General features: G+C 44.8%; 1 protein-coding gene across 1 annotated transcript; it reads left to right on the top strand.

The window, feature by feature from the left end:
* The first annotated feature begins 203 nt into the window (after positions 1–203).
* Positions 204–26,165, top strand: LOC144487393 (NACHT, LRR and PYD domains-containing protein 3-like). The gene is made up of 7 exons (XM_078205482.1): positions 204–243; positions 9,034–9,129; positions 11,804–11,970; positions 14,165–14,336; positions 14,423–14,488; positions 24,821–25,988; positions 26,135–26,165. The coding sequence occupies exons 2-7, from the start codon at positions 9,066–9,068 to the stop codon at positions 26,163–26,165; spliced, it is 1,668 nt and encodes a 555-aa protein (XP_078061608.1). The 5' UTR covers positions 204–243; positions 9,034–9,065.
* The last annotated feature ends 401 nt before the right edge of the window (positions 26,166–26,566 follow it).

The raw sequence follows: 26,566 nt of genomic DNA, 5'->3' as shown, positions 1-26,566 counted from the left end.
CTTGTCAAAATTGATCAGTGAATAATCAGAATAATTCAATTAAAATGATACGCCATTTAATTCGGATCCAGCTCTAAATAAAATTACAATGTGTTACTAGTTTGTGCTGATCAGGCTGAAGGTCTTGTTTATGACTGTAATATGTAATTAATCTTTACCCAGGGTGTGTTCGATAATCTGCTGTAAGCAGTACACTAATTTATCAGGACTCTCTGGAACCAGATTCAAGAACCGCAGCATAAGGTAAGAACCCAGAATATACTAACAACTATTACAGAGATTTAAGAAACATGAGCATTTGTGGCATTTTACAGAGCGGTCCAGTAGATTTATTGAATGGTTAACAGCACTGAAAAACGTCAGCGAGCCTGTGCCGGACAGTGCAAGATTAATCCATCTGGCCCAAATATCCCGCCTTCCTTGTCACCCTGCTTCCTGCAAATCGATTTGTTTTCTTTGGAAGATATCGGCGAAATCGAGCCAAAGATTTTTAATTCTTCCAGCAATAGTTACAGTTTCTCTGTACTTCGTCTAAACCGCTCAGAACTTTAAACATCTATTGAAAACGTTTCTCAATGCTGTTCTCCATGTTGCTATACTTACCAATGTAACTGAAGATCGCCATTTCTGGTACCATTTTTATCAACATTTTCTTCGCCTCTCTGAACCGGTTATGTTCTTTCTTAAGTACGTGTCCAATGTTCAACTCTTTCTTCCGGCTTAAGGCTGAACCAGTGTTTTAGGTTATCTTCATTCAATTCCGGCTCATACTTTTCGGGCTCTGAGATATCCGAATTGGGCAGAACCCAAAAAAAAAGATGCTGGGGACACCACGGCCACGGCGCAGAGTTCCCCCGGTAAAACCTGTGTGACAATTGCCCGAGAAGTTCAATCTTTTATTGAGCCATCGCCCTGTGATGGAACCACCAGACAGTGTGATGTAAATTACGAACTTCCGATTGTTCAGACTGCCTTAAGTAGTCATCATTTAGACAAATTTAGAAGAATGTAATCCACTTCACACTTAGATGTAACTATATTACTGAGGCATCTATCGATAACATGGTGATCGATAGATCGATAAATCCACAGACCACCCATCAATATCGAATAACCCAATAGAAACAACGGACTGCCTTTTTGAAACCCCCACTCTCCGATCTGACTACGCATTGGCAATACATGGCATCCTGTCTTACCACCGTGACGCTCTATGTTATTCCACATCTAACTTCCGAACATTTTGACTGTCCCTTCTATCATCTCTGGCCAAACTCCCCTCGATCCCCTCTGGCCAAACCCACATAACATCAGTTGCCCTCCCCCTGTCCCGACTTCAACACCACCAACATTCCACGGGATCCCACGGAAAACCACCTGATCTACAGAGCACTTCTGACTGTGTCTTCCGTGCGGCCCCACCAGACCACGCCTGCCTACCCAGACCCTACCACGTGAGCTATTATGAGCCCCTCGAGTAAACCCCACCTCCCTTCCTCAGGACTACACAGTTATTACCCCCTAACCAACTCGTCGCTGACTAAATGCCAGTGAGCACCATTCACCACCGACCACTATACCCACTGATCATCCAGGCCATCTGAACATCCCATTGTAGCCCGCCTCCCCACTGAGCACCCTCCAAAGTCTTGACTGCCCTACTGACTGACGCGGCTGACAATCTGACCGATCTCCACCAAGTAACGAAGCCATTTAAAATATGACACCCCATAGCAACTTTTTTCACCATCTGACAACACCACACTGAAGACCTCCTATCCAAGCCTTCCACTGACCATCCCCCTGACCACCCGTCCCCCTCGCAACTTCCTTGACCACCCAAAGGTCTAAAATTCCCCATGGGTCCCACGCTACACTCCAACGCCATTCGCACTACGTGACCTCTCAACTAGCCTATCGGAGATCCATGGGACAGAACGATTTCCCTCTGCCACAGGATTAGCCCCTCTATCCAGAATAGGGCAACATACCTACCCCCCTCCCCCCACCAGCTGATGAATACAACACCTCCTCGCTTGCAGCTCAGTGCACCCACCTACAACCACCCAACATACCACAGAATTCCAGCCCATCTTCCTCAGCCGGGCCAACATCTCACTGACTATTCTGATAATGATTTTCCAATCATCACTAGAGATAGAGGAGCTAACTGAGGGCTGCAGGAGCGCAAACTTAGGATAATCGAATCATAGAACCCTACAGTGCATAAAAAGGCATTTGGCCCATCGAGTCTGCACCGACCACAATCCCACCCAGGCCCTACCCCCATATTTTTCCCGCTAATCCCTCTATCCTACGCATCTCAGGACACTAAGGGGCAATTTTAGCATGGCCAATCAACCTAACCCCGCACACCTTTGGACTGTGGGAGGAAACCGGAGCACCCGGAGGAAACCCACGCAGACACGAGGAGAATGTCCAAGTTCCACACAGACAGTGACCCAAACCCGGAATCGAACCCAGGTCGCTGGGGCTGTGAAGCAGCAGTGCTAACCACTGTGCTACCGTGCCGCCCCATTCCTTTTTTAAACACTTGAACTTTGTTCAATTGTTTTAAAAAGGTGTCGAGGGAAATGCCAAACAATTATAGGCCAGTTAGCCTTAAATTGGTGATGGGCAAATTATTGGAAATAATCCTGAGTGAGCGGATTAATTGTCATGTCGAAAGGCACGGACTTGTCAGGGATGGTCAACGTGCATTTGTCAAAGGAGGATCTTGCCTCACGAATTTCATTGAATTCTTTGAGGACATGACAAGAAGGGATGATGAAGGTAGTGCTGTGTATGTTGTGTAAATCGAACTTCGCCAGGCGTTTGACAAGGTCCCATACGGCAGATCAGTGAAAAGTGTTAAAACCCATGGGGTACAGTGTAATGTGGCAAACTGGATAAAACGTTCCACAGTGCTCGCTTTTGCGACCCCTTACAGTTTGTGTTACAGATTAACGATGTGGAAATGAACGTGGCGGATCGATTTGGAAATTTGCAGATGGCAAAAAGATTGGCCGAATAGTGAATAGTGTAGAGGATAGCTATAATTTCGAAATGATATAGATGGGTTGGTGGAGTAGGCGGTGAAGTGGCAGACGCATTTTAAAATGCAATTAGGGAGGTAAATCAGTTTTAGAGAATACACAAATAAATGGGAATATATTAAGAGGAGTAGATGAGGTGAATGATCATGGTGTACAAGTACACTGGAGCCTAAATGCAGCAGTTCAAGTAGACAAGGTTGTAAGGAAGGCATAGAAAATGTTCTCCTTCATTGCCAGAGGTATAGAATACAAAAGTAAGGATGTAATGCTGGAATTGGACAAAGTACTGATGAGGCCACAACTGAAAAATAGTGTGCAGTTCTTGTCACCATATTACAGTAAGAACGTAATTGCTCAGGAATGAATGTAGAGGAGGTTTACAGGAATGTTGCCAGGGCTAGAAAACTTGCTATGAGGAGAGATTAAATAGATTGTGGTTATTTTCCTTGGAAAACAGTAAACTAAACCCAAAAATTACCTGAACACGGACACATGATTGGAATCTGGAGCTTTTTCCTCCACAAATGATGAACGCTGCACTATGATTTTTTGGTCTAGATATTCCACACTTTGTGTCTAGAAAATTCCCACGCTGTGCCTCTGATGCAATGCTGCCTCTGAAGACCTCTAACACTTGATTCAGGGTGCTGAGGTGCTCCTCCTCAGTTTTCCCTGTAATTAGATGTCATGAAAATGAACTGCGACAGGAGGAAAACCTTGTCACAGATTATCCATTGTTCCCAGCACGGTTTGAAAACGAACTCCAGGCCTCCAGGTAATCACGTGTACGCACAGTATCATCATTTTTATGAACAGGGATATTTAATGCTCCCCAACCGAATGGACTCATCGAGTGGCTGCAAAGGCTTGGAATCAAACTCTTCCCTCACTTTACCTTTTATGGTGTAGGGCACAGTCCTGTACTTGAAAAAGCAAGGATGATAGCCTGTGGATCAACAAACAACTTCACTATAGTGCCACGCAATGTGCCCAGTTCATCAGAATATTTCTGAATGGCATCCTCTGTCACCTTTGTGTGCTTTATTTCATCCCAGTTCAACAGAACTTCACTGAGCCAGCCATGCCCTATAGATAAGGCTCCTTCCCTTTTACCACAAAAACTAGAGGACGCAACCTCAAAATAAGGGGGAGTCAGTTTAGGACAGAGTTGAGGAGGAACTTCTTCTCTCAGAGGGTAGTGAGTCTCTGGAATTCTCTGCCCATTGAAGCAGTGGAGGCTACCTCGTTAAATATGTTTAAGTCACAGGTAGATAGATTTCTGATCAATATGGGAATTAAGAGTTATGGGGAGCGGGCGGGTAAGTGGAACTAAACCACTCTCAGATCAGCCATGATCTTATTGAATGGCGTGGCAGGCTCGACGGGCTAGCTGGCCTACTCCTGCTCCTATTTCTTATGTTCTTATGTTCTTGTGACATGTGTCCTTGCTTCTTTTCTGTTATGTGCAATGTCCATTTCTAACACCTGAAGCAATGGTATGGTCTCTCCGGTGTACATCTGAAGTTTGATCCCTGTCTGAGTAAGGGCTGGCGCCTGGTTAGAGTCTCAAGTTGTCTTGTTGGTCTTTTCACGGATTACAGATGCAGAGACTCCCGTGTCCAACACCAGCTTGGTTTGTTTTCCACTAACCTCCAGTATTGCTCAGATAGGTTTCACACCCCTCACTCACATTAAACATGTTGTAAGTGTGCTCCTAGAACAAAGAAAAGTACAACACAAGAACAGGCCATACGGCCCTCCAAACCTGTGCCGATTATGATGCGCTAACTGAACTAAAAGCCCTTCTGCCCTTACTCGGTCTGTTTCCCTCTATTCCCTCTTTGTTCAAGTACCTATCCAGATGCCTCTTATATGTTGCTAATGTGCCTGCGTCAACCACCTCCTCTGGCAGCATGTTCCAGGCACCAACCACTCTCTGGATGAAAAATTCCCCTGCACATCTCCCTTAAATTTACCCCCTCTCACCTTGAATCCTTTTATTGACACTTGCACCCTGTGAAAACATGCCTATAAGTAAGCACCGGGTCTACACATCTCATAACTTTCTAAACCTCTATCAAGTTTCCACTCTGCCCCCGGGTGTCCAGTGAACACAATCCTCGTTTCTTCAACCTCTCACCATAGCCAAAGTCCAAAGATGTGCGGGTTAGGTTGATTGGCCAGGTTAAAAAATTGCCCCTTAGAGTCCTGAGATGTGTAGGTTAGAGGGATTAGTGGGTAAAATGTGTGGGGGTAGGGCCTGGGTGGGATTGTGGTCGGTGCAGACTCGATGGGCCAAATGGCCTTCTTCTGCACTGTAGGGTTTCTATGATTCTATGATTATATGATAGCCAACACCCTTGAGACCAGGCAACATCCTGGTGAACCGTATTTGAGCTCTCCAAAGCTTCCACATTCTTCTGGTAGTGGAGACTAGAACTGCATGCAATACTCCAAATGCAGCCTAACCAAGGTTTTATATTGCTGCAACATGATTTGCCAACGCTTGTACTCAATGTCCTGGCCATAGGCCTTCTTAAGCACCTTGGCGAACTGCCACTTATAGGGAAATGTGGACCTGCACGCCCAGATCCCTCTGTATCTTAATGTTCCAAAGGGCTCTGCCATTTACAGTACAATTCACACATAAATTTGATCCTCCAAAATGCACTACCTCGCATTTATCCAGATTAAATTTCATTTGCCATTTCTGTGCCCACATTTCCAATCTATCTATATCCTGTTGTAAACTCAACGCTATTAGCATCTCCACCAATCTTCGTGTCACCCGCAAACTTACTAATCAGACCACCCACGTTTTCCTCCAAACAAAATAGGTCCCAGCACTGATCCCTGCAGAACACTACGAGCTACAGGTCACCATTCTGAAAAAAATACCCTTTCCCTGCTGTTCTCTGGGGTGAATTTTCCCGTTCCGCCCACCATGGGGATCGGAAAGCCGAGGGGTGGACCATGGAAAGGTCCGTTGACTTTGGGTTGGATTTTACGGTTTTGGGACGAGCGCAGCCGTAACATCCTGCCGTCTCTCTTCTGTCACCAAGCCAGTTCTGTTTCCATCCAGCCAGCCCACCCAGATTCCTTGTGATTTCCAGTCTGTCATGTGGGATCTTGTCAAACGCCTTACTACAGTCCATATAAACTACATCCACAGCCCTTCCCTCATCAATTATCTTTGTCACCTCTTGAAAAAACTCAGTCGGGTTGGTGAGACATGACTTCCCCCTACAAAACCATGCTGCCTGACACAAGCTAGTCCATTTCTTCGAAATGTGCAAATATCCTCACCAAACGCTTCTCCACCACAGTCGTTAGGCTCACCAGCCTTTGATTTCCTGGATTATCCCTGCTTTCTTCCTGAAACAAGGGATCAACAATAGCTATTCTCCAGTCCTCTGGAACCTCACCTGTGGTTAAAAAGCGTGTGAAGATACCTTTTTACTCCCCTATCTCTTTCCTCCCACAGTAAACTGAGCTCGATCCCATCTGGCCCCGGGGACTTGTCCATCTTAATTTAATTTAATTTAGGAAATCTATCACTACCTCCTTCGATATATTGACATTATCTAGAGTGTTCACATACCTATCTTTGGCCTCAACATCCTCCATGTCCATCTCCTTGATGAATACCGATACATCGTACTCATTAAGGATTTCGCCGCCGTCCTGTGGTTCCATGTATAACTTTCCTCCATTGTCCTTGAGTGGGCCTATTCTTTCTTGAACTACCCTCTTGCTCCGAATACATGCATAAAAGCCTTGGGATTCTCCATCTCCCTGTTTGCTAATAACGTTTCATGGTCTCTTTTAGCCCTCCTAATTTGGCGTTTAAGTTCCTTCCTATTTTCCTTGTCGTCCATTGTTCCCGAATTCTGCTATTTCTAACCTTCATTTTTATGGGTCATGCATGTTCTGCAATTCGGTTAACTGGCCTTTAAAAGCTGCCCACATACCAGATCTGGACTTGCCGTCAGATTGCCGCTCCCAAACCAAATTCCCCTGATCCTGTCTAATTTGTATGTATTTGGCTCTCGTCCTGAACCAAGGGCCACTCTTGTCCTTCTCCATTGCTACCCGAAATCCTATGGAATTATATGGAATCCTTTGCTTCTGTGTCTGTTCAGATTTTTCCAGGTGATGTGTAGCTGACTCATGCATTTTCAAATTTGAATTTCCTTACTCCACCTTCGACTTGCTCTCAGCATCTTTGCAGTTCGTGGCTAAACCCCCATTTTTGTTGCAGTGGCGAAAGCATTTGCAATGATCCACATGGTGTGTCCCACGACACCTGACACATTCTATTGCTTTCACCTTTCTTCTTGCTGCCTCTTTCTTTACTTGATGCAGTGCCCCGTCCTCCGCACCACCATTGGTCTTCTGGAAATCTTTTGCATTGCAGCCATTTCCATGCACTCTTGAAAGTCAATGTGGCTTCACCCAATAACTGATGCTGGCTCGGTGTGGGCGAGGCCGGGTCATTGGGGTTGATGAGGAATAAACCCGGATCTGTTCAGATGACCAGATGTGTATTACAGATCTGTGCTTTGGGATATTTTTTCACAAAATCAGACACACTGGAAATCTGAGTTGTTGTATGAGATTAAGAGTGAAACGGGTAACTGCATTTTACATTGCTGGTTTTAAACCTTGGTTGTAAATTATTGCTGTTGAATAACTTCCAGTTCTAATTTGAAGAAATTAAATGTCTGAATCACTTTTCCATTTCCATATTGGAGAAAGGAGAGGACAATAGCTGAGTTTGATTAGGGATACAGGTACAGGGACACAGACACTGGCACATCCACACGAGTGGAGAATATGGAGCCACGTGCATTTGTATAGCACCTTTAACGTGGCAAAAATCCCAAAACACTCGACAAGAGAAAAATTCATTGGGAAAACAAATACATAAAACATTCGAAGGGGTCGCTGGGCAGGTGTCTAATTTTTGTCAGATTGTTAATCTTTTTAAGGTGAATCTGAGAAGGGGGAAAAGTAAAGCAGCCGAGAGGCTTCGGGAGGGAATTCTGGAGTTCAGGAATTGGCCTGGATTTTGGACAAATTATCCTCAAGATACCCAACTTGTCAGATTGGGCACGGTAGAGATGTCGCTGGCTTCTGGGGCTGCTGTAGGCTGCATGAATAGGAAGAGAGGGGCCATGGAGAGATTGAAAAGCTAGTTTGAGCATTTTAAAATTGAGCTGTTGTCAGGCTGTGAGACAGTGAGAGTTGGTGAACACAGGTGAATGAACTGAGACGTGGTGTGAGTTAGTCAGGATTCAGGAAGCAGAGTTTCAGAGCAGTGAGAATGTAGAGCTGGATATCAGCAGCTTGCATGTTGAACCTGCTGCCAGGTTACCGAGGGGCAGCATGTTGATGAGGAATAGAAGAGGGCCAATGATAGAGATAATGATGTGGGAGTGGCAAGAGAAAGCAATGTCACTGATTCTCTGGATGTAAAGTAATAGATAAGAATTGAACCAGGGGCCTTTGATGCATTTCCACTCAGCTGCACGACAAGAGGGAGGAGTTGGAGAAGGATAACATGGTCAAGGATGCTAAAGGCTGCAGACGGGTGAATGAAGATACTGCATTGACTTTTGTCAGAGTCGGATAGGATAGTATTTGTGATTTCAACAGCAGCGGCAGGTTCAAACTTGGCTGCAAGGTGCTCCTGCTAAAATGTCATGGATTTGGGAGGTAACAACATTTTCAATGACTTTGGAGAGAAAAGTGGAAACTGGAAATTGGGGAGATGATTGAAAGGGAAAAGGATTTTTCAACGGACGTGATGATGGCAACTGGTACTTTGTGAAACAACTGTTACTAATATCACAGTAACATATATGAGACTGTAATATTCTGAAATATATCTTGCGTATTAGTAACGATCTCAACGCCCTGCTTCTGATTTTAATATTTACACCTGATCCTGACATTGATGTTATCCTCATTACAGAGTCTCAGAATCAGGCAAGGCCTGTCAATATCATGGCTGAAGGTTCAAACAGGGGAGAATATCCAACAGCTTCATCAAAAATGAGAATGGACACAGGTAGGATCACAAAAATACAAATATAATTTCTATCCTGTCTGCAGCTCAAACAGGGACTGAGTGGAAAGTGGGAGAGAGTGACCATCTAGAGCAGGTTTATCCAAGGTTCGGCCCGAGGGGGCTGCGTGTGACTCGCAAAGCTCCTCTACGTGGTCCCGGAGAAAGTTTCCAAATTGTTGTTAAGAAGCTGAGTTTCAATTCGGGATTCTGCTTGGAGCTGATTCTCCAATCAGAGGTAATTTCTCTCTCCCATTGCTGCTGATTTGTCCACTATTGACTGTGATTGGGAGAAACAAACCACGATTGGTGGCACAGTGAACAGCGTGCTGAAGGCTCGTGTGAGAAAGAAGCAAAGGCATCTCTGGGTGGGGCAAACTGCAGTGAGACTGGATCTCCCCAACATTCGCTGCGAATAGACTGACCAGTGAGTGGGAGTGAGGCATTGATTGGTGGGGTGGGGAAGGTGGGAGTGAGGCACTGAGTGGAGGGGTGTGGGGGAGTGAGAAACTGAGGGGGGTGTGTGGGGGTGTGTAGGGGGTGTGAGTGCACTCTGTGCACTGTTTCAGAGCACATTTCCACTCCGTCTGACAAAGGAGCAGCGCTCCGAAAGCTTATGGTATTTGCTACCAAACATACCTGTTGGACTTTAACCTGGTGTTGTGAGACTTCTTCCTTTGGGCAAGCCAGTTTTGGATCCACAGGGCAGCAGCCCCTTGGATCCCATACCCTCTCACTTTTTCTAGAAGGCTTGCATGGGGGACCTTATCGAACGCCTTGCTAAAATTCATATAAACCACATCTACCACTTTCCCTTCGTCAATGTGTTTAGTCACATTTTTGAAGAACTCCACCAGGCTCGGAAGGAATGATCTGCCTTTGACAAAGCCATGCTGAGTATTCTTGAGCATACTAAACCTCTCTAAATGCTCATAAGTCTTGTCCCTCAGGATCTTCTCCATCAGCTTACCAACCACTGAGGTTAGACTCACCGGTCGGTAATTTCCTGGGCTATCCCTCGTCCCCTTCTTGAAAATAGGAACCACATCCGCAATACTCAAATCCTCCGGCACCTCTCCCGTCTCCATCGACAATGCAAAGATCATTACCAGAGGCTCTGCAATCTCTTCCCTCGCCTCCCACAGTAACCTGGGGTACATCCCATCCGGATCCGGCAACTTATCTATCTTGATGCCATTCAAAGATTCCAGCAAAACCTCTTTGTTAAAGTCCACATGCTCAATCATTTCAGTCCACCGCAAGCCCGCAGTACATCCACCCAGGTCCTTCTCCTCCGTGAAAACCGAGGCAAAATACTCATTCAGCACCTCTGCCATTTCTACTGGTTCCGTACAGACTTTCCCGCCTTCACCTTTTATCGGCCCTATTCCCTCACGTCTCATCCTTTTACTCTTCACATATTTATAGAACGCCTTAGGGTTTTCCTTAATCCTACCTGCCAAAGCCTTCTCGTGACCCCTTCTGGCTCTCCTAATTTCCTTCTTTAGTCCCTTCCTACAAGCCGTATACTCATCTAGATCTGGAGATTGTTTTTGACCAGGGTAATCAAACATCCAGATTTTCTGCACTGTCCTATTTTTGAGCCCTGTATCTCTGGGTTGTCTCCTGCCAGGATGCTCTTTGTCCTGTAATTTTGTGTTTCCAATTCTGCACATGCGCTGTGTGTATTCGCACAGGCACAGCCTTTCTGGCTCTGACCCATCAAGAAGCAACCTGCCCCAGCAATTACAGGTTTGGTAGCCGCTCCCCTGCCCATTCCAATGCCAGAGGTATTTCCTTACCTCAGGGTTGGTCACCGTGACTTTGACTTGAAACTGAACTGGATTAGCCACATAAATACAGGAGCAGTCAGATGTGGAGCATTCTTTGGAGAGTAAGTCATCTCCTGTCTCACCAAAGTCTACAATGTACAAGGCACAACTGGAAAATTTGCAATTTGTTTACTGTGGCTCCATGAACACTCGAAGCTCTACATCACCCAGGACAAAGTAGCTCAATTGATTGACACCACCCATCCATCACCTCATTCTCTTTGCCACCGATGCAAGTGATAGCAATATGCATCATTTACAGGGTGCATTTCATCACCTCACCAAGGCTCCTTCAACAACACTTTCCAAACCCGAGACCTCTGCCACCCTAGAAGGACAAGGGCAGCAGATACATGGGGATACCATCATCTGGAAGTTGCCCTTTAATCCACACACCATTCTTACTTGGAACAATATTGCTGCTGCTTCACTTTTCCTGTATAGAAGTCTTGATATTCCCTTCCCAGCAGTACTGTGTATATAGACAGCATGTAAATTGCAGCAGTTCAAGACGGTGTCTCACCAGCTTTCCAAAAACAATTAAGGATAGACAACAAATTCCGGCCTTGCCTGGAACCCTCACACCCAGTGAGCAATTTAAAAAATGTTGATTTTATATTTGAAATTGATGGACTCTTGTTAACCAAGGGTGGGTATGGATTTGGGGCAAAGATGATTGTTGTCAGGTCAAATATGCTTTCACTGAATGTTTCTGTGTTCCCAGAAGGTGTTTGATAATGTGGCTCACAGGAGGCTTTAGTTGCTCTCTGTAAAGGGAAGTGTAACAACATTAATGGGAATTCATTGACAGAAATGTGTTTATTTTTCTCCATTTGTGTTTACAGATCCAAACTCCACAATTCCTCAGTTCCTGACAAAGTGTGATGATTACCAACTGTTCAAATTGACAAAATTCTACCGGGACAGACTAGAACAGGCAATGGAAGGAGGAGTGGATGGAGTCAGCTTAACGTTAACATATGAGAGGATTTTCACTGGACAAGAGCATCGGGTAAGAGGGAGGGACCCAGGATAGAACAAAGAACAGTACAGCACAGGAATAGACCCTTCGGCCCTCCAAGCCTGCGCAGATCATGATGCCTGCCTAAACTAAAACCATATGCACTTAGAGTCCGTATCCTTCCATTCCCATCCTATTCATGTTTTCATCCAGATGCCCTTTAAATGCTGCTTTCGTACCTGCTTCCATCACTGCCCCACCCCCTGGGCAGCACATACCAGACATTCACCACCCTCTGCGTTTTAAAAAAAACTTCCCTCGCACATCTCCTCTGAACATTTCCCCACACACCTTAAAACTATGTCCCCTAGTACTTGACTTTTCGACCTGAGGAAAGAGCATCTGACTATGCACTCGTCCATGCCACTCATAATCTTGTAAACTTCGATCAGGTCGCTTCTCAACCTCTGTCGTTCCAATGAGTGCAAACCGGGTTCAGAGCTAATACCCTCCAGACCAGGCAACATCCTGGTAAACCTCTTCTCTACCCTCTCCAAAACATCCACATCCTTCTGGTAGTGTGGTGATCAGAATTGTACACAATTTTCTAAATGAGGCCGAACTGAGGTTCTGTACAGCTGCAGCATGACCTGTCAATTTCTAAACTCAGTGCCCTGACTGATGAAGACAAGCATGCCGTATGCCTTCTTGACTACGTTGCCACTATAAGTGATCGGTGGACATGTTCGCCCAGATCTCTCTCCCTCTCAATACTCCTAAGGATTCTACCATTTACTAAATAATTCCGACATGCTGTATCTTCCAAAATGCATTACCTCACATTTGTCCGGAATAAACTCCATCTGCCATTTCTCCACCCAAGTCTCCAACCGGTCTATATTCATAGAATGATTTATAGAATCCCTGCAATACAGAAGGAGGCCATTCGGCCTATCGAGTCTGTACCGACCACAATCCCACCCAGGCCTTATTCCCGTAACCCTATATGTTTACTTTGCTATTCCCCCTGACACTCGGGTCAATTTTAGCATGGCCAATCAACCTAACCCGCACATCGTTGGACTGTGGGAAGAAACCGGAGCACCCGGAGGAAACCCACGCAGACACAGGGAGGAAGTGAAAACTCCACACAGACAGTGACCCAGGCCAGAATCGAACCTGGCTCCCTGGCGCTGTGAGGCAGCAGCAATATTCTATTTTAAATGAGTTAATGAATTTGAAACTTTCCTTTGTAAACTCCAGTCTGAAATTCTCCATTGCTCTGACTCTGCACAGCCACTTCTTCAACATGTTTATCTCTCAACTATCTAACTCATCAATCCTCCTTACTGAGCTTTTATGCCAGAAATAATTTGACAAATAACATTCTGTATCTGACACTTGAGTTAATGAGTAGAAATGATTAAATGATTAGATTTTTCACCATTATTATTGCTTCATTCTCCTGACATAAATCAAGAGTCGATGTTTGGGTTAGTCAAAAGTTAATTCATCAGCTAATTTTCATTTTAGGATTTCCATTCTTCTATTTAAATAACGTAATAATCAGAAGCATCCTATCCTCGCTACCTGAGTTCTGACTTGCCACTGTTTTATTTACATACAGAGAGCAGGAGTGGGCTGTTCCACTCCTCTGTTTAACATCATTGTGGCCGATTTCATAGTGAGTTCAAATCTGCATCTTGCCGATCCCTTATAAACTATCACCCCCTTGTTTACCAAGTGTCCATCTACCTCCGTCTTAGAATTAGTCCATGGCCTTTTCAGGAAGATAGTTCCAAAGACTTATGACCTCCTCAGAGAAACAAACTACCTCATCACCTCAGGATTTCGGAGTAAATCACAAAGTGATGCAGCAGGAATTGAGAGAAAGAAATGGATCATATTGCCAATCAGTAACCAACCAGATGTCATGTTGGACTCTGAAGGACAGACAACTAATTACATTAAAATACTGCAGATTCTCAGTGATCCCTCACTCTCCTGGAAATATATTTTTGATTCGAGTTTAGTTGATTCTCATTTCTTAATCGTTAATGACTGGAATGAGATGTGAAGTGAATTTTCAGTCCGTGTTTATTATGGATCAGGACCCGGCCCAGTGACTGATTTCTGAGCTGAAAACAACTGGGAAATCCCATCACTGAGCAGATCCTTTCCATCTCAGTCTCAGTGTTTATCTTTCATTCTGCGTCTCATTATTCTTCATCACTATTCTTCATAGAAAGTCACTGAGCTCGTGGATAAGGGAAACCGGGCGGACAGTTCCAAACTTCTCCTCAATCTGGTGATGGAAAAAGGATCTCGGGCTCGAAGGGTGATGTGGGAATCCTTTGTGAGAATGCGTCACGGAGTCCCAAAGCTGGATAAAATACTGAAAGAAATACAGGAGCTTGGTACGGTAAAATCACACAGCGATTTTAATTTCCCATTTAAACACTGCCGGTGTTACTGATTTGATTTCATGAATTTATTTAAACAGGTTCTGATGCATTCGATGAGATGAACATTGCACAAGGTTTATCTGAATTGCCCAGTCACCTGAAAGGTAAGAGAGGAAATTGAGATTGTAAACCATTTCACTTCTGAGAATCAGAATGATTAATTACAGCCTTTGTTTAAGAGGTTGTCAAAAACCTGAGAATCAGAAAGATAAAGGCTGGGGTAACAGGGCTGAACATGATTGGGGTTTGTCATTGATCCTCAACTATGCAGAGATTCAAATTACAATTCATAGAATTTTTCTTGCATTCTGTTAATACGTTGCCATTGCATCTTTTCACTTAATCAGCTGCTCATTTCTAGTATTTCTGATGTCTTTTACACTTCACAGAATCCTGCTACAATATGAATCTCATACAAACCTATGTGTGTGCATGAATGGTCTGGATGGCAGTGAAGAGTAGAGCCTTGCTCCAGAAGTTAAGGTTTGTCTACACTGGGGCAGCACGGTGGCAAAGTGGTTAGCACTGCTGCCTCAGAGTGCCAGGGACCTGGGTTCAATTCCGGCCTCGGGCGACTGTCTGTGTGGAGTTTACACGTTCTCCCCGTGTCTGTGTGGAACACCTCTGGGTGCTCCGGTTTTCTCTCTCAGTCCACAGATGCGCAGGTTCGGTGGATTGGCCGTAGTTAATGTGTCGCGTTCCGGGGATAGAGAGGGAGGGATACGTAGGCCTTGGTAAGATGCTGTATTGGAGAGTCGGTGCAGACTTGATCGGCCGAGTTCTGCACTGATGGGATTCTATGGTTCCATGGAAATCATTCTAAACAAACACAAACCAAAATACTGAGCAAGAAAATCCCAGAAGGTCCATCAAACAAAGATAACAAGGGTTCAGGCATCATGGCGAAAGACATCTTCCACTGGTGCCTCCCAGTCCAAATCCTGCCACTAACAATGACCATGCAATCTTCTTGTAGCAGCAAAAATAGAAACGCCTAGAGTTTAAATGGAAAAATGCTGTGTTTAATCTTCCCCTCGAATCCCTCAGCTGACTGTATCCAATCGTGTAGATCATGTTGAACCATTGTTCCTCATATGCACTTCTCTTCCACATGATGCAGTCTCTGTGCCAGAGAGGATTCGACTGGCTCCCTCTTTAGAGTCGCCACAGCTACTCGAAACATCTTACAGAGGCTCATAGTTCTCTGGAGGTAACGAAACGCTGAACATCTACTCTAGTCCTGCATTTACATAATTCAAACATGTGCTATCTGATCCCACACAATTTGATGACTGGAATCATCTATCAATAGTAATTCTACACTCACTCAGATATTGACTCGACCTCTTTCAATTAGAGTTTGTATCTGTACTTCAAAATAAATAAACCATGGTCCTTGATGTTTTCCATGAAGCTGAGCTTCTCAAAGCTGTTAATCGTTTTTGTAGCTTGCTTCTGTGAGTTTTTGACTCTATGTTGGGGGGTAACCACAGCTGTGCACACTATCCAGTTGTGATGTGAGCAGGAAAGCGTGCACGCAAAATCATGTCGTAGAAATATAGAAAGTAGAAGCAGGAGTAGATCATTCGGCCCTTCGAACCTGCTTATATAGACGATCTGGAGGAGGGGACTGAGTGTAGGGTAACAAAGTTTGCAGACGACACAAAGATAAGTGGAAAATTGAATCATGTGGAGGGTGTAGAAGGTCTGCAGAGAGATTTGGACAGGCTGAGTGAGTGGGCGAGAATCTGGCAGATGGAGTATAACGTTAACAAATGCGAGGTTATTCACTTTGGAAGAAATAATAGCAAATCGGATTATTATCTAAATGGAAAGAAATTACAACATGCTGCTGTGCAGAGGGACCTGGGGGTCCTTGTGCATGATACGCAAAAACCCAGTCTGCAGGTACAACAGGTGATCAAGAAGGCAAATGGGATGTTGGCCTATATCGCAAGGGGGATAGAATATAAAAGCAGAGATGTCTTGCTGCATCTGTACAGGGCATTGGTGAGGCCGCAGCTGGAATACTGTGTGCAGTATTGGTCCCCTTATTTGCGGAAGGATATATTGGCGTTGGAGGGAGTGCAGAGAAGGTTCACCAGGTTGATACCAGAGATGAGGGGTGTTGATTATGAGGAGAGACTGAGCAGATTGGGTTTGTATTCGTTAGAAATTAGAAGGCTGAGGGGGGGTCTTACAGAGACCTATAAGATAATGAAGGGGCTGGATAGGGTAGAAATGGAGAGATTCTTTCCACTTAGAAAGGAAACTAGAACTAGAGGGCACTGCCTCAAAATAAAGGGGGGTCAGTTTAGGACAGAGTTGAGGAGGAACTTCTTCTCTCAGAGGGTGGTGAATCTCTGGAATTCTCTGCCCACTGAAGTGGTGGAGGCTACCTCGTTGAATATGTTTAAATCATGGATAGATGGATTCCTGATCGGTAAGGGAATTAGGGGTTATAGGGGTCAGGTGGGTAAGTGGAACTGATCCACGTCAGATCAGCCATGATCTTATTGAATGGCGGGGCAGGCTCGAGGGGCTAGATGGCCTACTCCTGCTCCTATTTCTTATGTTCTTATGTTCTTTACCATTCATTATGATCGTGGTTGAACATTCAACTCATTAGCCTTATCCCTGTAAATTGTTTGATCCCTTTAACTCCTGGAGGTATAGCTAAGTCCTTCTTGAAAACATACAATGTTTTAGCTTCAACTGTTTTTTGTAGTAGCCAATTTCATACGGTCATGACTCTTTGCATTTCTCTGCACTTCAGTCCAAACTAGTCTACCCTGTGACCTCAGACTGCGATCCCATTTCTGGAATTCCCCGCCATCGGGTACATACTACCTACATCCATCCTGTCTAGCCCTGTTAGAATTTAGGTTGCTATGAAATCCCCCCCTTATTCTTCTGAACTCCAGTGAATATAATCCTAATTGACTCAATCTTTCTTCATACATCAGTCCTGCCATCCCAGGAATCAGCCTGGTATACCTTATCTGTACCCTGGGGTGGGCGGCGGTCGGTGGGGGCGGGGCCGGGGCAGCGGGCGTGGGGAACTCCCAGGAATCAGCCTGGTATACCTTCTCTGCACCCCCTTTATAGCAAGAACAACCTTCCTCAGATAAGGAGTCCAAAACTGCATGTAATATCCAGGTGTAATCTCACAAAGTCCCTGTAGTTGCAACAAGACATCACTGCTCCTGTGCTCGAATCCTCTTGGTATGAAGCCCAACACACCACTTGCCTTTTTACTGCCTTCTGCACCAGCATGTTTACCTTCAGTGACTGGTGTGCGATGACGCCCAGGTCTCGCTGCACATCTCCCTTAATCTATAGCCATTCAGATAGTAATCTGCCTTCCAGTTTTTGCTACCAAAGTGGCTAAGTTCACATTTGTCCACATGATACCACATCTACCTTGCATTTCCCCACTTAATCAGCTTCTCCATATGACATGGAAGCATCTCTGCATCCTTCACACAGCTCACCCACCTGCCCAGTTTTGTGTAGTCTGCACATTTGGAGATATTACATTTAGTTCCCTCATCTAAATCATTAATATATATCATGAATAAGTGATGTTGTAGTAATTGGTATCAGCCTTTTAATTGATCACAACTTTATCTTTCAAGGAACTAGACCAAGTCACAGAGTTCTCTTAAACAGCTGTTTTAATCATCTATGTAGTGAAGACTCTGGAAAGTCACGGGTCACAGTCTGTAACTCGCCAGAATACAGAATTCCTAAATACAGAAACAATTATAGCCTCAAATTCAATTCTAGGTAATTAGCATATACCAATCATATTTTAGGAGTTACCTCAATCCACTCAGTTATTAATTAAGCTCACATCATTCAGAGATTAAAACCAATCACAGTCCCCTTAAACTGGTTTTGGTGCTTATCTGTGAAAACGTTTAGAAGAACTTTTTTTTCATAGCAGCTTGTGTGACATTAACCCTTTCAGTGGTGTCCCAGCACCGATCCGTGCGGTATCCCACTAGTCACAGTCTGCTATTTGGAAAAAGACCCAGTTATTGCTACTCTGTTTCCTCCCTGCCAGCTTATTTCCTGTCCATCTCAATACACTGCTCCCAAATCAATGTGTTGAATTTTACAGGCTCATCTCTTACCTGGGACCGTGTCAAAAGCCTTCTGAAAGTCCAAATAAATCACAACCATTTACTCACCTTCGTCACCTCTGCTAGTTGCTTCCTGGAAAAAATTCAAGTAGATTTGCCCGAGCAAGACTTCCACTTCATATATCCATGCTGACTGTCCAATCCTGCCACTGTTTTCAAGTGCTATTAATGAACTATAGCACTTTCCCCACTACCAATAGAATGTTCCAGAAAACTATTCCGTATACACTCCAGGAACTCCTACTCGTCGTTATTGTGTCTGATTTCACTTGGCCAGTCTATATGCAGATTAAAATCACCCACAATTACTGATGTTCCTTTAGCACATGCGTCACTAATTTCCTTTTAAATGCCATCCTCAGCCTCATCACTACAGTTTGTGGGTCTATCTACAATCCCCATTAAAGTTTTCATAAGTTCATAAGATATAGGAGCAGAGTTAGGCCATTCCGCCCATCCAGTACGCTCTAACGTTCGATCATGCTCCTTATCCTCATTTTCATGCCTTCTTCCCATAATCCTTCACTCCCTTACCAATTAAAGATCTGTCTAACTCCTTAAATGTACTCACTGTCCCAGCATCCACTGCACTTTGGGGCAGCGAATTCCACAGATTCACAACCCTTTGGGAGAAGGAGTTTCTCCTCAACTTTGTTTTCAATTTGCTGCCCCTCATCCTAAGACTATGACCTCTCATCCGAGAATGCCCCACCAGCGGAAGCATCCACTCCATGTCTACTTTATCAATACCTTTTATCATCTTGAACAGCTCCAATTTGATCTCCCCTCAATCTTATAAATTCCAGAGAGTATAGCTGAATCTATTTTAAATCTCTCTTCATACAACAAACCCCTCATTACTGGAATCAATCTCGTGAACCTCCTCTGAACTGCCTCCAATGCCACGACATCTTTCCTCAAATACGGGGACCAAAACTGTGCACAATACTCCAGGTGCGGCCTCACCAATGCCTTGTATAATTGCAACAACTTCCTTACCTTCATATTCTATTTCATTCACTTTCTTTATTATCTGCTGTACCTGTATGCTAGTTTTCTGTGACTCCGATCCCTCAGCACCGGAACACCCCGAAGTCTCTCCCCATTTAAATACTAAGTCGCCTTCCTATTTTTGTGACCAAAGTGCATGACCTCACACTTTTCCAAGTTAAACTTTTGTAACCTCTGAGCCTTTTCAGCACGACCCATGCGGATTACACATCATCAGAGCTAATATTCTACCTCATTATTTACCCAATTTCCTCTTTAACCAGCAAACCAGCTCTATCATCTTTTCCTTTTTGACTCTCCTTCCTAGATAGTGAACACCACTGGGTGTCCCATCGCTTGTCAATCTGCAGTCATTCCCGACGACATCACACCTGTTTGCATCTATTTGCACGATTAATTCATCCACTTTATTTCAAATTTTCTGTGCGTTAAAGCACAAAGTCTTTTTGTCAATTGTCCCGTTCCCACTGTGTGTTCATTGTGGCACTGTTTGATTTTGGCCCTTGATTTATCTGCCTATCACTTTTCTTATTCCCCTTACTGTCTTTTTTTAACTGTCCATGAAAAATGTTTGACTCTAGAACGTGGGAGGCAACGTATCATCCAGGAATTTTGTCTGTGACCACAGAAGGGCCTGTCTATTTCTCTTACAATTGAATCCCCGATAACGATTGCATTCCCATACTTTTTTCTCCTCCTCTATGCAGCAGGGCCAACCCTGGTGCAACAGATTTGTCTGTTGCTGCTTTCCCCTAAGAGGTCATTTCCAAAGCGGTATACCTGATTTGCAGGGGAATGGCTACAGGAGATTCCTGCACTGTCTGCCTAGTCCTCCTGATCTGCCTGGTCGTCACCCATCCCCTTCCTGTCTGTTGAGACTTACCTTGCGGTGTCACCACCTGTCCATAAGTGCAATCCTCAATACTTGTGGATGCTCCATAGTGTCCCAGCCGACCTCCAGCTCTAAAACATGGGCTTCCAGCAGCTGGAGACACTTGCTGCACACGTGTGCTTCCTACATGGAACACGAGGAGCGCACCACAGCTTTGAGATCTCCTGCCATGACCTAGCCCTTTACCTTTTGAAAGATATCAAAAATTAAATAATATCAATTACTCTACATCGCTTCTTCCCGGTTCCTTGTTCCTGCATAATGGCAGGGACAAACGAGAAACCACAAAATAAAGACTTTAAAAACCATAAGTGATAAAACCAATAAAAACTTACCCGATCATACTTACCCAATCGGCTGCTTCCCCTGGCCCCGCACCATTTTTGAATCCTGATGTCAACATAGCATCTCCAAACTCCAAGCTAGTGTTCAAATTTCTCACTGCACCCTTTGCTCTATATTTAATCTTCTCTTGATGCTGCAGACTGTCTATCCCAGTGACCCAGTGTCTTCCTCTCGCACTCTCCTCGAGGTGCTGCTGACTGTCTGTCCCAGTGTCCCACTCTCTCCCTCTTCTTTAGGTTCTGCTGACTGTCCCAGTATTCCAGTGTTCTCCCCTCTCACTGTTCTCTCGGTGCTGTTGAATGTCTGTGCCAGTGTCGTCCTCTACCGCTCTCCTCTAGGTTCTGTTGTCTGTCTCAGTATCCCAGTGTTCTCTTCTCACACTCTCTCCCCTAAGGGCAATTGAATGTCTGCCCCGGTGTCCTCTGCTCTCACTCTCCTATCGCTACTGCTTCTTTATCTAATATTGATTGGTTCTGTGAATGTAACCCAATGTCGTGTTACCTTTAGCTACAGATTCTCAACATTGATCACAGACCTCCAGTGATATGTGTATGCTGGCACTGAGATCTTTTTCTGTCTCTGTGTCTCAATATCTTTCACACAAAGAATCCGTCTGTTCAATATTAGCTCGACCACTATGTATGAGATACATCTGTCTTAATACGTTGTTTTGTGAATCTGTGGAATTGGCGACCCTGAAGTGCTGGGGCAGTGAGTAAATTTAAGGAAGAGTGAGACATATTTTTAATTGGTAATGGGGAGAAGGCTGGAAAATTGAGATAAGGAGCATTTCAGCCATGATCGAATGGCGAAGCAGACTAGATGGGCTGAATGGCCAATTTCTGCTCCTATATGTTATTAACTTATGAACAATGTGTGCCCACTGCTATCACAGATCTAAATTTTTCTTTATCTCACTGCCTTCTACCATGTAAACCATTGTATTGTCGGCATCTGCAAACTTACTGTAGACATCACGTTAATGCTGCAAGCCCCGAGTTCATACATTCAACCTTGTACAGCTCTTGAATATCAGACTGTGAGGAGTAGAGAGTCCCGGGCTAACATTTTTAATAAAACTATGGATGTGGAAATCTGTAAAAACAAAAAAAAAGTGTGATAGACTTAGTTTTGGCAGTACCTGGAGAAAGAACGAGAGTTAACATTTTGAGTCCAATGTGACTGAGTTCTGAGGGAGCGCCATATGGAATCAAAATGATAATTACTGTCTCCATGGATGCTGATCTTATCCAATATTTTCTGTTCAGATCATTTGTGACATGTCTTCAAGCCAAACTACATCTGGTCAACTAAGTTTTAGTTGCAATATTGAAGATGATTCCTGAAGCAGAGTTTCACATTTCCACTGATATAACAACATTCTTTGGTGAGGAAACCTATCAACGGCTTTCTAAAAGTCTAGGGTGACAATGTCCACCGTATTTCCATCATTTATGATTCTACTCACTTCCTCAAACTCCAGCAAGTTGGACCTTTTTCAGTTCTTCTGTGAATTTCTAATGGTCTCTTCCCTTTCCCAGTGATCATAAGGAAAACTTTATATTATCCCTTGCAATGTCCACTTGGTTACGGACGTCTGGCTGGTCGACTTACAGTTCCCTCGCTCTGATTTTCCCCACGTTAGGGCTAAACGTGGAAGTTTATTGTGAATTTCTAATGTTTCATAAAGAATAGCTCTTAATATCCCTTCCAGTATCTTCCCAATAACAGTGGTCAGGCTGAGAGGCCTGTATTTCCCGGGCTCTGATTTGTTCCATTTTGGACTGTAGGGAAAATGGTAAAGAAATGAGGAACATTGGGGGCGATTCTCCCAAAATTGTTCTATGTGCTGAATTGGCGGGAAACTGGTATAAATGATTGTTTTTTCAGTGGGAGTTCAAACTCTAATCTCCCACAGTCTGCGCAATGCAGAGGTCACAAGCATGAATCTCATTAAAGGTTTGGGGGGTGGGGTCTATTCACACCAGAGGCTGACAGTTCCTGACCTCTGCGCATGCGCAGTGGCCCCGAGCGGTCAGCCTGCAGTTTGCTGGCCAGCCACGGGACCCTGTAGTGCTGCCCCTTGGGTCCACCGCCCCTAACGGCCCCCCCCCCAACTTCCCAGGCCAGCCCCGACCCTCTCCCGTCCCGGAGCACCGCGATCTTCTCCGGATCTCTCTCTCTCTCTCTTACCCACCCCCCCCCACCAATGGGAGGCAGACACCCTAATCCCGCCCAGCAGACGCCCCCCACCACCAAAGAAAGCAGACACCCCGCCCACGGAGGCCACCTAGGCCCTGCCCCCTTGGCACTGCCCCATGCCTGGTTCTTAGTGCCAAGGTGCCCCATGGGCATGGGCACTTTGTTCATTAGGCAGTGCCGGGAGCACAGTCTGGCCCTGCCACAGTGCCCATACCCAGGGGGGAACAACCTGAAGCCACCCAACCCCCTGAGGGGCCCCAATTGCACCCCTCCCTTCACTCCAGCGGGGCCTCCTGTTAGTTCCCTGAAACTGGGGAGCGAATCTGAACGGCGCCGGAGTGAAATCGCACTGACGGGAGTGGGAGATGTTGCGGGTCCGGAGGCTTCAGTCCCAGGCCCGCTAATAACTTTAAAATAAGGTTAAAATAGATTAAAATCTCGTACCTGTTGTTCCCACTGGTTTTCAGCGTGGTCCCCACCGTGCTGGGTATCCGGCACTCGGAGATGCGTGCGCGTCGGGAATGCATGCTTGAATCCCACAAATCGGTCCACAAGCGATTGTCCCGGCCCGCCGTGCTAAAGATTTAGAGCGTTGGGATGGGAGAATCGCCCCCAATAATCTTTCCCATATCACAGAACAGATTGAGAGGTCAGACAACCTTTGATAAAAATGATGATACTACAGGTGTTCACACAATTGAACATTAATCTGAAGAATGTCTCTGAGGAAAAGGGAATATTTAGGCTTAATACAAAATTATTGGTTAGTTTCCTAATAGTCTTTAAAGAGAGCACATTACTCTACTGAAAGGATAATCCCTTAATTGAGGGGTTTCCTTCAAACCCAATGTAAGAACGAAGATAAATACATTTTCCATTTCCCAAAACGAGGTGATAGGAAACAAGAAACATAATTAACCATGAATTATAATTATTGTTAAACAGTTCAAATGAACTGTGAATGTTTCCTGGTTTCATATTACACTGAGTAAAGTAGCTCCTTGTTCTTTTTCTTGTTGCCATCATGGCAGAATGGTTATCAAAACACAGTTAATGTATCGACATGTACAACTGCTGAAACCTAGTTATTGATTACTGAAATACACTACATCAAAGGGGTGGGTATTCTTTGAGTTCTCTGTCTGAAGGCAGGTTTGAACCACGGCTGAATGATCTCCGGCACAGATAAGGCAAGGAGTGAGGTCCCGACTTTGCCCCAGAGGCAACGGGGATCGGACCCCGTGCTGCTGACACAATATGGCCCACAATCTGACCAACTGAGCCAACCGGCTCCCCAGTAACATGGGTGACCAGGCAACAGCCTGATAGAATAGGAGAACTTTCCATCTTGAAAACTGTTGGTATTCCAATGCTCACACAGTATGAAAGGGAACCTGTTGAAGGAGGGATGCAGTCACAGTGAGACTCCTGAACAATTACAATCTCTCCATCTCCCATTCATATCCAATATCCCATTTACCATTTCTGCAGCAGATTGGGAACACCGACTCGTTCACAGACTAATGGACTCAAAAATCGTCTATCATGTAACCATGATCCTTGCAGACTCCCAGTGAGGTGTCTGTATTAAGGGCAGGTTGGAAAGCATTAACCATCAGAGAGGAAACATCACCTTCATAAAATGGAAAGTTATGGAAATATTAGAGTTAAGTCACGATCTGAAACTTTAATTGAAAATTGGTGCTTGTGAAGCGAGGTTTCCAATAACTTAATTTCAATTCCTGCACAAACCTTGACTGACACTGTAAAGTAAGTCTAACAATTCAGCAAAGATGGTATTTTAATGCAACTAACAGTTCTCTCTGTTCTCATTGAAGATCTCCAACAGAAACACAAGGAGACACTCCGGGTACAAACTGAAACACTGAGAGTGAGCACTATCCTCATAAAGGAGAAGGTTAAGATTTTCCAGCTGGTTGATCGATACGCTGAGCTAACGGTTATTTCTACTGTTCGAGATCGGACACTTGTCGAACATGAACTGCTGGCAAGAGGCCAAGACCATGAAGAATGGAGAGAGAAAGATCTCCGGAGAGAACTGGAAAAAATCCGAACTGATCAATTGTTCCAGAGCAGCTTTTCCCAGACGGGCAGTTTGCTGCAAAAAATTAGGAGATTATTCCACCAATCCCATTCAAGATCCAAATCTGGGAGTTCAGCAGCAATGAGTGGAGTGCCGGGAATTGGAAAAACAACAATGGTACAAAAGATTGTTTATGACTGGGCCACTGGGAAAATATACCCACACTTTCAATTTGTTTTCTGTTTTAAATTCCGGGATTTGAACACTATTAACTGTAGAATAAACCTGAGGAATCTGATATTGGATCAGTATCCTTACTTTGGGAATATTCTGGGAGAGCTCTGGAAGAACCCAGAGGGATTGCTGTTTATATTCGATGGTTTGGATGAATTCAAGGACAGTATTGATTTTGCTGACAATCGGAGAAATACAGAACCTCAGTACATGTGCACAGATCCCGAATTCCGGTGTGAAGTGTCTGACATTGTGTACAGTTTAATACAGCACAAGCTGCTCCCAGGATGTTCAGTGTTAGTGACCAGCCGCCCCACTGCATTACATTTATTGGAAAAGGCTGACATCAGTATCTGGGCTGAAATCCTGGGATTTGTTGGTGATGAACGGAAGGAATATTTCAACAAGTTTTTTGAAGATCAGACGGTGGCAGCAGCTGTTTTCAAACACGTGGAGGAGAACGAGATCCTGTACACCATGTGTTACAACCCTTCCTACTGCTGGATCCTCGGTCTGTCACTGGGTCCCTTCTTTACACAAAGAGACAGGAAACGGCAGCAAGTTCCCAAGACCATCACCCAACTATATTCCTACTATATTTACAACATTCTGAAAAACCATGGCCGAGAGATTGAAAACCCCCGTGATGTGTTACTGAAGCTTGGTGAGATGGCCTTCACAGGAATCTCCAAGAAGAAGATTGTGTTTAGAAATGAAGATTTGATCAAGTACAATCTACAACCTTCCCAGTTCCTGTCTGGGTTCCTGATGGAGCTTTTGGAGAGAGATGAATCTGCCCAGAGTGTGGTTTATACATTCCCACACCTCACCATCCAAGAGTTTGCAGCTGCACTCACACAATTCCTGACTCCAGATCCCGGGGAGATCGTGAAACTCCTCCGTGAAGCCCACAGCGAGGAAGATGGGCGATTTGAGATATTTCTCCGTTTTGTTGCTGGTCTGTCCTCCCCACAGTCAGCTCGACCCCTGGTGGAGTTTCTGGGTCCATTTCTTCATCAAACAACCTGCCGAGTGATTGACTGGGTGAAGGAGAAGGTTGAAGGGCAGATTGGAGACTCACAGACTGAAACTGGGAAGAGGAAGCTCCTGAACACATTCCACTACCTGTTTGAGTCTCAGAATAAAGCACTGGCTCGGAACACAGTGGGATCTGTGAAAAAACTTTCATTTAGCAGATTGCGACTGACCCCGATTGACTGTGCGGTCCTGTCTCATGTCATTGGACTCTGTGATACAATAAAACACCTCGATCTAGAGGAATGCTACATTCAGTGTGAAGGGCTCC

The sequence above is a fragment of the Mustelus asterias genome, unplaced genomic scaffold (assembly GCF_964213995.1).
Source record: "Mustelus asterias unplaced genomic scaffold, sMusAst1.hap1.1 HAP1_SCAFFOLD_771, whole genome shotgun sequence".
NCBI classification, from domain to species: domain Eukaryota; kingdom Metazoa; phylum Chordata; class Chondrichthyes; order Carcharhiniformes; family Triakidae; genus Mustelus; species Mustelus asterias.
This window is presented reverse-complemented; position numbering and strand designations above follow the sequence as displayed.

What these genes read in the sequence shown, in the direction of transcription:
- LOC144487393 (XM_078205482.1), top strand. Translation starts at nt 9,066, where the DNA reads ATGGCTGAAGGTTCAAACAGGGGAGAATATCCAACAGCTTCATCAAAA. An exon ending in GAAAGAAATACAGGAGCTTG is followed by an intron (nt 14,337 to 14,422) that starts GTACGGTAAAAT and finishes TTATTTAAACAG; the next exon opens with GTTCTGATGCATTCGATGAG. An exon ending in ATTGCCCAGTCACCTGAAAG is followed by an intron (nt 14,489 to 24,820) that starts GTAAGAGAGGAA and finishes TTCTCATTGAAG; the next exon opens with ATCTCCAACAGAAACACAAG.